The sequence below is a fragment of the Heloderma suspectum genome, chromosome 6, assembly GCF_057233095.1.
Source record: "Heloderma suspectum isolate Gila_16-S chromosome 6, 16-S_ref, whole genome shotgun sequence".
Lineage (NCBI taxonomy): Eukaryota > Metazoa > Chordata > Lepidosauria > Squamata > Helodermatidae > Heloderma > Heloderma suspectum.
This window is the reverse complement of record NC_139463.1, coordinates 47,925,984-47,939,952: the sequence shown is the minus strand read 5'-3', so window position 1 is coordinate 47,939,952 and position 13,969 is coordinate 47,925,984. Positions and strand designations below refer to the sequence as shown.

The 13,969-nt window shown below is 44.8% G+C and overlaps 1 protein-coding gene across 1 annotated transcript in view; it reads right to left on the bottom strand.

The window, feature by feature from the left end:
* Positions 1-218: 218 nt before the first annotated feature.
* TGFA (transforming growth factor alpha) overlaps positions 219-13,969 on the bottom strand; it is a 58,431-nt gene continuing 44,680 nt past the window's right edge. Inside the window, exons 3-6 of the mRNA XM_084804223.1 lie at positions 10,753-10,870; positions 8,860-9,009; positions 6,524-6,633; positions 219-3,389 (exon numbers count right to left, since the gene is read on the bottom strand). Coding sequence (XP_084660349.1) covers positions 3,382-3,389; positions 6,524-6,633; positions 8,860-9,009; positions 10,753-10,870 — 386 coding nt within the window. The 3' untranslated portion in view covers positions 219-3,381. The remainder of the gene's footprint in view (positions 3,390-6,523; positions 6,634-8,859; positions 9,010-10,752; positions 10,871-13,969) is intronic.

Below are 13,969 nucleotides of genomic sequence, written 5' to 3'. Positions count from 1 at the left end.
GAGCCACAGGCAGGGTGCATCGGGAAAAAGTGGCAGCGGGAGGACAAAACTGCTTGCATTACTGCTCGGCCCTTCAGGATGGGATGGGCTACAAATCTAAGTCCAACCACATCATTACACCTATATAACCATCCAGCTACCTGGGAAAGAACTGCATTCCCTCAGTTATAAAGATGGCTGTTTTGAGTACTGAGGCAAGCAACACACACTTTGTGCTAAACTTTGTGTGGAAAGGCCCGTATTTAATTAATATCCTTCACCCCATTAAAAAACAAACATACAGCAAAGTATTATGAAAAGGTATATTTCACTCATTTAAATAACTATTAATTCAGCGTATTAAGGAAGAAATAACAGCCAATCACATAAACATTTTACATGAATCAAATTAATTTAACCACACAATAAATTAAAACATTAAATATTAACTTTCAGTGCAACATATACAGAAAAAACAAATGTAAGCTTGACTAACAAATAAACTTCAGGTTAGTTATGAACAATAAACTTAATTGTGAACAAAAGGGGAGAAGGTGTTAACAATGGAAGTAGACGTTAGCTCACAGTTGGGAGAAGGCATCTAGCAATGAAGTTTATGTTATAATAATCAAAGATGTATCTAATGTGGAAAATTGGCACAGTCTGTGAGAGTTCTAGGTTTGCCTTGTCAAAAATTTCTAGTTGGCCATTTCAAATATACATTTTTTATTTTTAGAAAACTGTGATACTTGACCCAGTTTCTGGTGAAGTACTCAAACTGCAGGGGACATGCAGGTGGTATCGGATCAGACAGCTAATGGTTAAAAGGCTGTGTCCAATTTCTAAACGGCATTATAGATTTTAATTCCAGGGAAAAGGGAAGCAGGGCCCTCATTGTAACTGGCATGCCAACAGTTTTGTTGAGACTGCAGTTCACTTTCCTGCCTGCCCCTTCCTCCACATAAAAAGTAGCAGGTCACATTCTGCACAATCTGGTTTAACATTCAAAGTATTTAAATCACCACTTGGTATGGACCACAAGCCATTTTACAGAACAGACCTTACAGAATGTAACCATTTCTTATGTTAGTGCTTGGTCTGAGAGTACTTTGAGATGGGCTGGGATTTCCTTAGACCTGTGGCACTTAAATGACCTTGACCATACCTGAAGAGCACAGTGCGAAAATCAGGAAAAATGGTCATGACCTGAATAACCTTTTTCACCCAAGCTGGGGTTAATACCCAGTTTAACAAGTCACTGTTAGGAAGGGCGGGACAGAAAACAAGTTTAGAGACAAAATTAAAATTATTTTTACTTTTTTTTAAAGAGATGATTTCTCCTCCTGAGGAAAGTCAGAGAGGATACCCTTGCAACAAGGGACAAAAGGGGGCACACATATTAAAGGAAGCACAAAGACTCACAAGACAGACTGCCAACTATAGAACCCAAACCAACCTATCCTTTTTTCTTTTTTAAATAGACATCAGTTTTGCTCTGGTAGCAATGTTCATGACATCAAGAAGGGCTTTAGTCAACACGGTCAGTAAGATATACAGGAAAATACACTTTATGCATCGGCCCAACATGGAATCCCATGGTTTTTAAAGGGAGACTGGCAACACTGTCTTTTGTCCATCACCAAGGGAAAAATAGGTGAAACTAGTATTTCACAGTGGAGGTTTAGACTTAAAGTAAAACTGTTCTGCCAGCTCAGAAAGAGCAGAATGGCTTTTGAACAAAGAATTTTAGAATTTCTCAAAGGTTTTACTGCCTTTCTCTTTAGCTACTTTTGTATTAAGAGCTGGGCGCCTTTGTCCTTAGAGGGTCCAAGTGCTTAATTTAGCTGTTGAGAGTGTGGCTCATAGAACAGAGGTCACTGTAGAATCAGAATCTTCCAAATGATCAACATCAAGTTTAGCTAAAAGCATGAATAAGAGCCCTGCTTCCACCATACCATCAGTTGCACACTCAACAAGACATCAGGACCCATGAAATTGTATCACACCTCTCGCATTTAGAGGTCGGGAGATCCAGAATGCTGGAGCTTCAGTCCTCTTCTCACAATACAAGTACTGGAAAAGTGAAGCCTTCCACAGATCACTCCCATCTTTGGAAACATGCCTTAGAATTGCAATACCTTGGTCGGAGAAAGATTTGTGCACCTACACAACAGTTCTGAGTCTTACTTAATCCTATGGAATGTTTCCAGACACACAAGTGACTTATAGAAGCACTCCAGTGTCCTAAGTTGTCATATGGGAAGGGATGATGGTGGCACAACTATATACACGAAGTCCTCACAGCCTGTCTAGAAAACCCTTAAAAGGATTTAGAACCAAAATAGGATTGTGTTTAAGAACCCCATCCCAGACTGATTTAAGTAGGATTCCCATCTACTTCGAGGGGTTATAAAGTCAGGTGCTAAAAACAAACCAACAAACCAAACACAGAGGTTCCTGTTCCAACATCCCACTTATATCCATCACGTCACAGCTAACAATTCTGTAGACTCTACTTTTTATCTTTGGGAAAATGCAGCAAAGCAGTCACTTTTTCATCAAGTCACCCAGAGCTGGGGGAAGGCGAAGAAGGGATGGCGAAGGAACTTTCTCATTTGCACACACAAGTTTGGGCTCATACTGAGAAGAGGAGGTGTAAATTATTTTGCTGTCATGTGGATCAAAGTGTCCACACTTGCTGTATTTTCTTTTTCTAAACAGTACTGAAGACGCAGAAATTTTAAATTCTGGTAATTCCATGTGGATACTTAGAAAACTTCATCTTGATGTTTTTGGAGGCAAATAGAAGAACTTGCAGATGAACACAAGAGGCCAATCTTCTCAAGCAGAGGATTTTGCTCTTCCAAAATGACCGATGTCGCTCATGCCTTCTTTGGAGTCAAATATGTAACAAATGCACGAACCCAAGGCCTGCCCTTCAGGTCATGTTGTATGAAGTCTCAAGCAAGGAGGAAGATTCTTGGGAAACAAGACTACCCCAACCTGAACTGTACACATACTTTTTCCCCTATCCACCCCTTCCATGTCCATTTCTTATAGTTACATAAACACAAAGCTGTCCAGTGTGCACTTTTTAAAATTTTATTTAACTACACAAAGTCTTTGGGATTTCTTCATTGTCATGATTTCCATATACAGGTTAAGTCTGGTGCCATGTAGCCGATGACTTCCCTTTGGCAAAGTTCTGGAAGCCAGATGTATAAACGAAGGGTATAACAAAGTACCCAAAGATACATGGAGTCTGCTTGCTAATACTGTTCTATCCCTGTGTAGCATTTCTGTCCATGTTAAGTCTTTCTCTGGAATTGTAGGCCTCTGGTAGAGTACTGCAGTGGTCCCGTCTACACACAGCAATACATATCTCAGCAGACTTGGCCTTTGTCAGACAACTGCAAAAAATATACATCAAAATATTTTAAAACAGTTATAAAAGAGAAAGTCCACATTCTGATGAGAATACAGCACGCAGTCAAATATGAAACAACTAAACACAAGACACAGGGGTGCCGGTGGCATGGAGCTGCCCTTCAGTGTCTATTTCTCCAAAGCTACAAGCATCTTTGGCCCAGATGCTGGCATCCATAGCCCACCTGGAATAACTTACCTTTTTCCTGGGGCTTCCAGATCCACAAAACAGGAAGCCTTTCGATGAATCAAGTCTACCAGAGAAAGCTAAAGCCACTTCCTTTTTATTTAACACTTTGATAACCCATCTTCTAGTCAAAAGGGGGGTTAAAAGGTTTTCTCTAGTCCCATCTCCTAGCTCTAAAAGGTGCAAAGAAAAGTGCTTAAATGACACTCCTCTGATTAGTATAACCTGTAGGACAGTCACTCCTGCCCACGCAGGCCAAACATAATACGAACGGAATATGGTTTTCTTTCTTTCTTTGTTCCTCTGCTCACCCAGTCATTCACCCACCCAAAGATGCTGGATGTTTTGCAACTCTCCAGGTAACCCCTGCATTTGGGGTATTTTGCCTCTAAGAATTTAATGCAGGTTAGCAAGTTTTTTACCATTTGTTTTTCAAGTCCACATTGTGCTTTCTTTTTTTGCCTCTTATCCTACTCCCTTAGTAAATATCTTCTTTCAAGTTGGACCTGAGGGTGGAATGTGAGTTTCCGGCAATCCCAGGAGAGACTTGTCTCCCCACCTGCTTAGCCACTCAGGCCCATCGACCTGTGTTTACTAATTTGTATCGGCGTGAGGGAGGAGGAGGAAACAGGCTGTTTGCCTGCAGTGGCAGGAGATCTCCACTGGTCACTACTTCCGTCAGCATATAACTAGATCACAGCTCTGAGTCTCCCCACCCAGGATTAGAGAAAAAAGTGTGTGTGTGGGGGGGGGGGGGCACCCTACTGGTCAGACAGAAGCATGTACAACTGGCCTGCCTCACAAGGCAGTTGTGGCACAACATACTGCTTTAAAAAGGAATTATCCAAAACCATGAAGGATGGGTGACAGCTATAATTCATTATGATTCTTAAACAAAACCTCCACATTCGGAGGCATCCTACCCTGTATATCCATGTTGGGGAACACAGGGGAAGCTTGTCATCTCTATATCCTGCTTGAGAGCTCCCAGAGGCATCTGCCTGTTCAGCATTGGAACGAGGATGCTGATCCGGCAAGGCAGGTCTCGTATTCCCAGAGACAAAGAAGGACATACTAACTTCAGGGGGGCCGGATGTGTGCATGGTCACAACTGCACCACAAAGTGTCAAATTTAGCCTGTAATGTTGACCCCAAGATCTACTGGAGTCCAGGGCAGGCAAGGCAGACTGTTCAGTATGGTATTCTTTGTAACAAGAATTAAAGAGGAAGGTCTTAGTTGGCTTACTGGAGCACAGAGTTCCAGGTGAGCATGCTCAGGACTGTTCGCTAAATCAGGAGAAATTAAAGTACTCCTATCCAGCTAAGGTAGAAAAAAGACTGCACAACCTATTCAATGAGTAGAACTCAACATGCGTCTTCGAAGAATCTAAATCAGACTTTGGAGACTCCCTGCAGTCTTTGAGTTTCAAGGCACCCCCTCACGCAGGGCAGGGCAGGGCAGGGCAGGGCAGGGCAGGGCAGGGCAGGGCAGGGCTTCCCCAACCTGGCACCCCCCAGAGGTGTTGGGCTGCCACTCATACCATTTCCAGCCAGTGTGGCTGATGGCCATGGTGGCTGGGAATGACGGGAGCTACAGCACTGCTGGCAAGCACTGATCCTTGCCGGATCAGCATGCAAATGCAAGCACAGTATTTTTGTTTACATTTTTGTGGTTTTCTTAAAAGTATTTTGACATTTCTGTTACCATGCCAGGCAGCCTCCCCCAATCTGCTGCCCTCCAAATATTTTGGATGACAACTTCCAGCATTCCTGACCATTGGCCATGCTGGCTGGGGCTGATGGGAGTTGAAGTCCAAGCCACCTGGAGGGCACCAGGTTGGGGAAGGCTGACCTATGGTTGCACAATAAACTGTACTACTGCTAAATAGTATCCAGACCAACAAAGCCGACTTATAGCGGGTCAGATGACTTGTCCATCTATTCCGACTAGCATCTGTTGCAGGATCTCAGCCAGAGGCCTTTCTCAGCCCTGCAAACTACCCCAAATCCTTTTAACCGGAGATGCTGGTGACGGAACCTGGGCCTTCTGCGTGCAAAGTGTGTGTTCTACCACTGCACGAGGGTGTTGCAGAGGGGGAAGTGGGGGAGGGCATCTCCAGGACGTTTCTCACTCCAGCAGTTTAAACGGTGACACTTCTTGGCAAGATGTTTTCCATTTCCAATTAAATGCCTGCTGAAGATGTTTTGTTTAGTCTCAAAGGGCCAGTTCGCACATAACAAGAGCCCATGTGTTAAACAACCCATGGACTGTTGGGGACAAGAAACTCAACAACAAGCCATGGGCTAACTGCTGGGTCATTTAAGCCCCTAAACAACCCAGTGGTCTGGGTTTGGATGTCATACTCAACAGCCTATGAAGGAGCCACTCGTGGGTTGCTGGATAAAAGTGGCAGTGGCAGCTGCGCCACAGGCCACGCTTCAGCTCTCTTCTGCACATGCACGGCTGTTGTTACGTGCAAACCAGGTCAATGTGTTTTACAAATTGAACCAATGCTGTCAGAAGCACCACTGATGTCATTGCACTTACTCCCAGGTAACTATGCATAGGATTGCAGCCATGCCCCATAAACGTAACTGTGAGGTTTTATTAGCGGTTTATTGGTTTTGGATGTCTGTGTTTTCTGATGGAGTTTTTGAACTAGAGCGTTAGTTCCTGTGAGAATAAATAATAGAAAACCAGGATCTCTCTCTCCTGCCCCGCCCCACCCGTCTCAGGGGAGTGACTATGGATTCTGCATGGGGGCATGGCTAAGGTGGGCCCCCACATGTCTAAATTTACCACTATGCCACTGAGCAGTCTGAACCACTGTCAGTCAGCCACTCAGGTTACAGGAGGACAGAGAGGTTGGCAACGTTCCCTTTGCCAGCCATCACTTAAATATCAAGGTGCTTCTGTGGCAGTTTATATACCTGTTTCTGAGTTGCAGCAAGATGCTCCTCCCTTCAAGAGCCCGTTGGGCTTCTCGTCTCTGCAGGGGATGGTCTTGCACCATTCACAACGTTGCCTTGTCCCACAGCAGCTGCAAAACACACAGTTGGAAGGTTAAATGGTGAGGGCAAGCGTAGGGATGGCATGGCACGCCGACAGTGAAACCACAGTCCATGGAAAAGCCCTGCTAAGAGTGGAGACAAAGGGCTGCTGGCACGAGTGGCAGCCCCCATGCAATCACCCTGGGGCTGGGCTTGTGTGGAGACATGCACCATACGCATGAACTCAGACGTGTACACATGCTCACCACCCAGGTGGAAGCCCTGGTTCACACAAGTAATGGCTCTGTGCCAGCCCCTCATTCTCCAAAGTTCATGGTAGGAAGGGACCCCTCTGTACCGCAGCCCAAAGTCTCACCTAAAATTTACTGAAATCACCACAATTCAGACTGCTGAAATCCACTTTAATAAAAGTCTGAGTTGCACATTTTGTGATAAGGAACTATAATGTTTGCTGCTGGATTCCAGGTTTCCCCCTAAAATTCAAAACTCCCAAGTTAGAGAATCAACATTTGTATCTAGAAATGTCAAAGGTTTTGCTGTTAAAATTTTTAAAAACAGGTCTGATCAAATTGGTTTCAGCAGCTTCACTAATTTCAGCTGAATTCTTCTGCACTGTCCCCGTAATAGGGATGGGCAAATGATAGCCCAGAGGCTAAAAAAGGCTCCCAAAAGGGATCCTCACCTGGCTTTTCCCAGTCCAAAATCACCTGGCTTATCACACAATTCTGCTACTTTCCTCAAGACAGCAAAGGTGGAAGGAACTCTGTGACCAGTTGTGAACATGGATGCTATCCAATTAAAGAGTGACATTTTAAATATTTAATGGACTAGTGTTTGTATGCATACATAGCAGGGCCTGGACAAGCCTGCTCTTTGTTGTGACCATCCAAACTGGTTTGTTCTTCTCGATCCGCTTGCTGGGGAAGAATGTTTCACAAGCAAAGCTGAAAAAAGGGCTGGGGACTTGCCGAAAAGGGATTAAGCAAGAGATCTCAGAAGGCAAGCCACGCGGGTTGGGAAATCAACCACAACGACACTTCAGCCATTCCTCTAAATTACACGGCAAAGACTTTAATTTTAGCTTAATAGAAACATTCCAGTTGCAACACGCATACCACCATCCCCTGTCCTCAGAACAAAAACACACCGTAATACATGACATCACAAGGAGAAGCCATTCCAGGACATGCAGGATGGACAGACATGGACTTGCATACCAGGCAGTGTGTTTTTGTGGAACGGAAAACAGCTGGAACACAGAGCATTCATCCAGTTCTTATTCACAGTGTCTTTCTAATCCTTTTTTAAAATAGGTATTTCTACAAATATACCCAATGTATGGAAAAATTGTGGGGGGCGATGAAGTGGGAGAAACAATTCATGCTTTCAACACCACACCATTACCAACAAAGTGATTAAACAGAACTAAAATAAATTGCACTATTTATTTAGGCAGACACTTCAAAATGTTCTCATTAGCTCCAAAACAGCTATTCCAGAAAGAGACAAACTTTACTAGTCAACAGGATCCTCACTAGATTTGTAAATTGTCTCTCAGCCACCAACGCTCTGCTGGTGAGACGTCTGAGACTTTCCACAGCTGACACTGGCTAAAAGGAGCCTCAGTCTTCGCCTCTCTTATATCTTTAGCCAGATACCGTAGCAGAAGTGCACACGGGTCTAACGGCAAAAGATACTCTTTTGCCGTTAGATAAAAGATCATCCTCCATGTCTTCATATAACCAGCATCAAGAACTCTTTCCTACATTTGCATGCCTACCTTATTAAAAAGAAATATTCTCTATATTCTGCATTCACAGATATTGGCCACTAGCAGCTTCATGGCAACTCTAAACTGAATAGGCCACGACAGGTCTGTCCTCTCTATGCACCCAGTTGCCCTCGGATGATGCAGCCTCCCCCAACATGGCGGCCTCCAGATGTGTTGCAACTCCTAACATCTCCCCAGCCAGCCATGCTGGGAGTTGCGCTCCAACACATCTGGAGGGCGCCCCGTTGGGGGAGGCAAATATAATGCCCAACAGGACGACAATTTCTCAACACAAAATCTACCCTCTCCCATTGCCAACTAGGACGTTGAAACTGCCAAGAGACAGGTTACTTGAATCCAACCATGGCTGGCTGGGGATGATGAGAGTTCTGGTCCAGCACATCCGGAGAGCACCAGGCTCATGGAGGTTGCACTAGCAGAACGGCGATTCCAGTGGGACTCCACAGCATGCCATCATACTTACTGCATTAGGACGCAGACTATGATCAGTGCCACTGATGCGATCACTGAAACCACCACCAAGGTGGTTATGGTTTGTTTCTTGTGGTTGGCAGCTACTACTGCAAGGAGGTCTGCATGCTCACATCGTGTCCCAACAAACCCAGAATGGCAGCTGTGACAAGGAGGAGGAAAACCGGGAGCAGTGTGTTAAAAAGAAGAACAGCGAGGCTTCTTAAAATGCAGGACTTGAGCTAGTTCTCATTCAGAATTAAAATGGATTTTTGTCTAATCAGATGGCTGGAATGTGCCTGGAGCCAGAAAGGGAGAAGGCTCACAACAGGGATAGAGAATCACAGGCCCGAGGCCCAGCCCAGCTGCGGTCCCCATCTGGCCAACTGGGCTTCCCCAGAAGGCCCCCTCGTCTTGGCCGCACCGCCCTTCCCCCAATCACCAATTGTTTGGTGATTTCCTGGATTCAGAGCCATTTTAACCCCATTTGAAAAGGATGAAATGCACTGGAAAACAGGTGAGGGCTTCTCAGAACAGAGGCGGATGGATGGCGTGTGGAGTGTTGGCACTCCCAGAGAAATTAGCACATAAAATAAGGGTAACAAGAGGGATAGAAATTTGTGACAAATTTATTAAGATGTGGTTTCCTTTCATAGCGTATGTAAATCAGGACTCTGGGAGTAGAGGTCCTCCTAATGCACGACGTAAATTCTGGACAGACATTTTTTGAACTGATCTCAGAACAACTTTCTCTGTACTTATATGTGGTTAAGTTCTGAAACATATCATACTTAAAAACTCCATTTAACAAAGTTGAAATGCCTCTCCTATGGCTTAGGTACTGGCAGGCAAAGCTTTAAGCTACAATATGCTGGGATCTGGGGGGATCTTGGCCCCACCCTGCCCCATTTGCCTTTGGCCTGCAAACGTCCCCAAAATGGAATCCAGTCCTTGGGCTGAAAGATGTTCTGCACCTCTAAGTCCCAGTCTGCATTTCCTATTGAGACCCTCGGTTAGAAGCCCTGTCCTTCCCACCCAAAATACATGTGGACTGCAGTATTCCTTTTATGCCATTTCCCAAGGGCGAGATTTTACATGTTTGCAGTCAGGGTGTTAACTTTTAGGGGCGGGGGGAGTGGGAAGAGTAAATTTGTGAGAAGAGTATGATTAGAGTAGGCACAACCCCAATAATCCAATAGGTTTGGGCTATTTTTCATGCGTTTTTGTATTGGCCAGCTATTCCTCCTATGCTGTGCGAACAATTCACTCCACTTGAACCCAGCTCAGCATGTGCTCTGGTCTGCTGCATCTAGTTGATGCCTTGCTCTCTTCATTGCTACATGACTCCAAGGCTCAACATTCGAACAAAGCAAACTTTTAACACTGCAAAGGAGCTTTTCCGTGTGTCCTACAAGGGGTCTCTAAGGCAGGCGGTTGGCAATGTGGTGCCCTCGCAAGCACAAATGCACCCTGAGACATCTTTCTTTGCACCCCCCATGGTGCCCTTATTCCTCCTACTTAAAAAAAAACAAAAAAACAAAACACCACAGATTTTCTTACTGGCAGCTGGGATTGCTGTGAAATAGGTTTCTGTTTGTGCTAAAAACTGTGGGCTCAAATGAATTATTTAGTGTGTTGGGGCTTAGAGCCCGCCTCTGTCTTGTACTCAGTCTTTGGGGCAGATTACTTGTCCCTTGCTATGCCTCCAACAGCAGCCATTTTGTGGTGGTGCCCAGGACAGTTTCCCAAATTGCCAAATGTGTCCACAGCCCAAAAAGGTTGCCTACCCCGTCTCTAAGGGATGAAGATGTGAACTAATTCTACTTTCTCTTGTGCTCGCACGAAACTGCCACCAGTAAATCTGCCAGCATGGGTATTTCAAGATGAAAATGTAAAGACAACTTACATGCAAGTTGGTTTTTCCTCCTGTACCAAGTACCTGCAAGTACCATGGAAGCAAAACTGTCTATGGACATCTGGACAGTTTTCAAAATGAGATCTTACAGCGGCAGCCACTGGGGGAGCTAAAAGAGGAGAAAGGGGGGTGGGGGACAGAAAGAGATTGGTTAGTCTTCCATTCTGTGGCGAACAGCACTCAGATTATGTTCAGTTCCGGGCTGCTTTAGCCAATTATCCTTTGGTCTTTTGTAGCACATGCAAAGTGCATTAGAATCTTTTCTTAAATTCACTTCCATGATAATCTGTGAGGTTTGTATTATTCCCATTTTACATGCGGGTAACGAGGCTGTGCAAGACAGTATTATTCCCAAGGCAACCTCAAGATTATATGACATGGCCAACCAGCTGCCCACAAAAAAACCGCAAGCAGGATGTGAGTGCAACAGCACCCTCCCACCCATGTTCCCCAGCAACTGGTGTACATAGGCATACTGCCCCCGATCCTGGAGGAAGCACACAGCCATCAGGACTAGGAGCCATGGATAGCCTTCTCCTCCAGAAAATTGTCCAGTCCCTTTCAAAGCCATCCAAAGTGCAACCCCACCTCTGTAACGTCCTCTGAAACATTCTGATATGGCCACCGGCACTGCGAGGATTCCCCATGGATGAAACTGTGGTGCTAAACAATTACAAATGGCCAAGAACAGCCTTGCCCAACCTGGCACCCTCCAGGTGTGTTGGACTACAGTTCCCATCATCCCCAGCTAGCACGGCAAATCTACTGTTTATTTATTTCATTTCATTTCTATGCTGCCCAATAACCGAAGCTCTCTGGGCGGTTCCCAAAAATTAAAACAAAAAAACACACAGTAAAACAATATAAAATACAAAAGCATTAAAACCACAATATAGCAATACAACCAGAATAAAACCTAGCAGCAATGCAGAGATTTAAAATACAGATTTAAAACAGCAAAGCTACAAGACTAGAAAGCTGAAATACTAAAATGCCTGGGAAAATAAAAAGGTCTTCACCTGGCGCCGGAAGGAATACAACGTAGGTCCCAGGCGAACCTCACTAGGGAGCTCATTCCACAGCTGGGGTGCCACAGCAGAAAAGGCCCTCCTCCTAGTAGCCACCCTACTAGATGTAGACCTAGATATATACACACACTGTACACTGCTTGGGGCACTTTGGTAGAAAAGTAATGTTTAGGTACCGGAAACACACTGCACCAAAAGAGAGCCTAAACAATTTTATTCTTTAATCAGAAAGCTGAGATTCCACAACAGGATTCAGCTTCCCAGCACAATATTAATTCCCCTAATTTATGATGACGATGATGCTAACCCCACATGGGGTGCTAAGGGATGTCTTGTAGTACACCGTGGTGTCTACAGAGGGCTTAGGGGGAGGAAAACGAACGGAAAAGCTACCACCACACAGAAGGTTTTACCTACTAGGAATTGTCGCTCCCCCTTCATGGATCACTGCCTTGTTGTGGCGAAGGGGCTTGCGTAACTCAGTGAAGCCATAAGCTATGCCGTGCAGGGCCACCCAAGACGGACAGGTCATGGCAGAGAGTTCTGACAAAATGTGGTCCACTGGAGAAGGAAATGGCAACCCACTCCAGGATTCTTGCCAAGAAAACCCCATGGAACGTATCACAAGGCTAAAAGATATGACGCCGGAAGATGAGCCCCTCAGGTCGGAAGGTGTCCAATATGCTACTGGGGAAGAGCAGAGGGTATTTCCAAGTAGCGCCAGAAAGAGTGAAGCGGCTGGGCCAAACCCGAAAGGACACTCAGCTGTGGATGTGTCTGGCGGTGAAAAGAAAATCCGATGCTGTAAAGAACAATATTGTTTAGGAACCTGGAATGTAAGATCAATGAATCAAGGTAAGCTGGAGGTGGTCAAACATGAGATGGCAAGATTGAACATCGACATCTTGGGAATCAGCGAACTCAAACGGACAGGCATGGGTGAATTTAATTCAGGTGACCATCATATCTACTATTGTGGGCAAGAATCCCTTAGAAGAAATGGAGTAGCACTCATAGTCAACAAAAGGGTGGGAAAAGCAGTACTGGGGTACAATCTTAAAAATGATAGAATGATCTCAGTACGAATCCAAGGCAAACCATTCAACATCACAGTAATTCAAGTCTATGCCCCAACCACTGAGGCCGAAGAAGCTGAGGTTGATCGGTTCTATGAAGACCTACAACACCTTCTAGAACTAACACCAAAAAAAGATGTCCTCTTCATCATAGGGGATTGGAATGCTAAAGTAGGAAGTCAAGAAATCACCGGGATAACAGGCAGGCATGGCCTTGGTGTACAAAATGAAGCAGGACAAAAGCTAATAGAGTTTTGCCAAGAGAACATGCTGATCATAGCAAACACTCTTTTCCAACAGCACAAGAGGCAACTCTACACATGGACGTCACAAGATGGTCAATATCGAAATCAGATTGATTATGTCCTTTGCAGCCAAAGATGGAGAAGCTCCATACAGTCAGTAAAAACAAGACCTGGAGCTGACTGTGGCTCAGATCATGAGCTGCTTCTTGCAAAATTTCGGCTTAAATTGAAGAACGTCGGGAAAACCACTAAACCGTTCAGGTATGACCCTGATGAATATACAGTGGAGGTGAGGAATAGATTTCAGGGATTAGACCTGATAGACAGAGTGCCTGAGGAACTATGGACGGAGGTCCGTAACATTGTTCAGGAGGCAGCAACTCAATCCATCCCAAAGAAAAAGAAATGCAAGAAAGCAAAGTGGCTGTCTGATGAGGCTTTACAAGTAGCTGAAGAAAGAAGGGAAGCGAAAAGCAAGGGAGAAAGGGGAAGATATACCCAACTGAATGCAGAGTTCCAGAGAATAGCAAGGAGAGACAAGAAGGCCTTCTTAAATGAACAATGCAAAGAAATCGAGGAAAACAACAGAATGGGAAAGACTAGAGATCTCTTCAATAAAATGGGAGATCTCAAGGGAACGTTTTGTGCAAAGACGGGCATGATAAAGGACAAAGAAGGCAGGGACCTAACAGAAGCAGATGAGATTAAGAAGAGGTGGCAAGAATACACAGAAGAAGTATACAGGAAAGATCTGAATGTCCCTGATAGCCATGATAGTGCGGTCACTGAACTTGAGCCGGACATCCTAGAGAGTGAAGTCAAGTGGGCCTTAGGAAGCATTAGTAACAACAAAACTAGC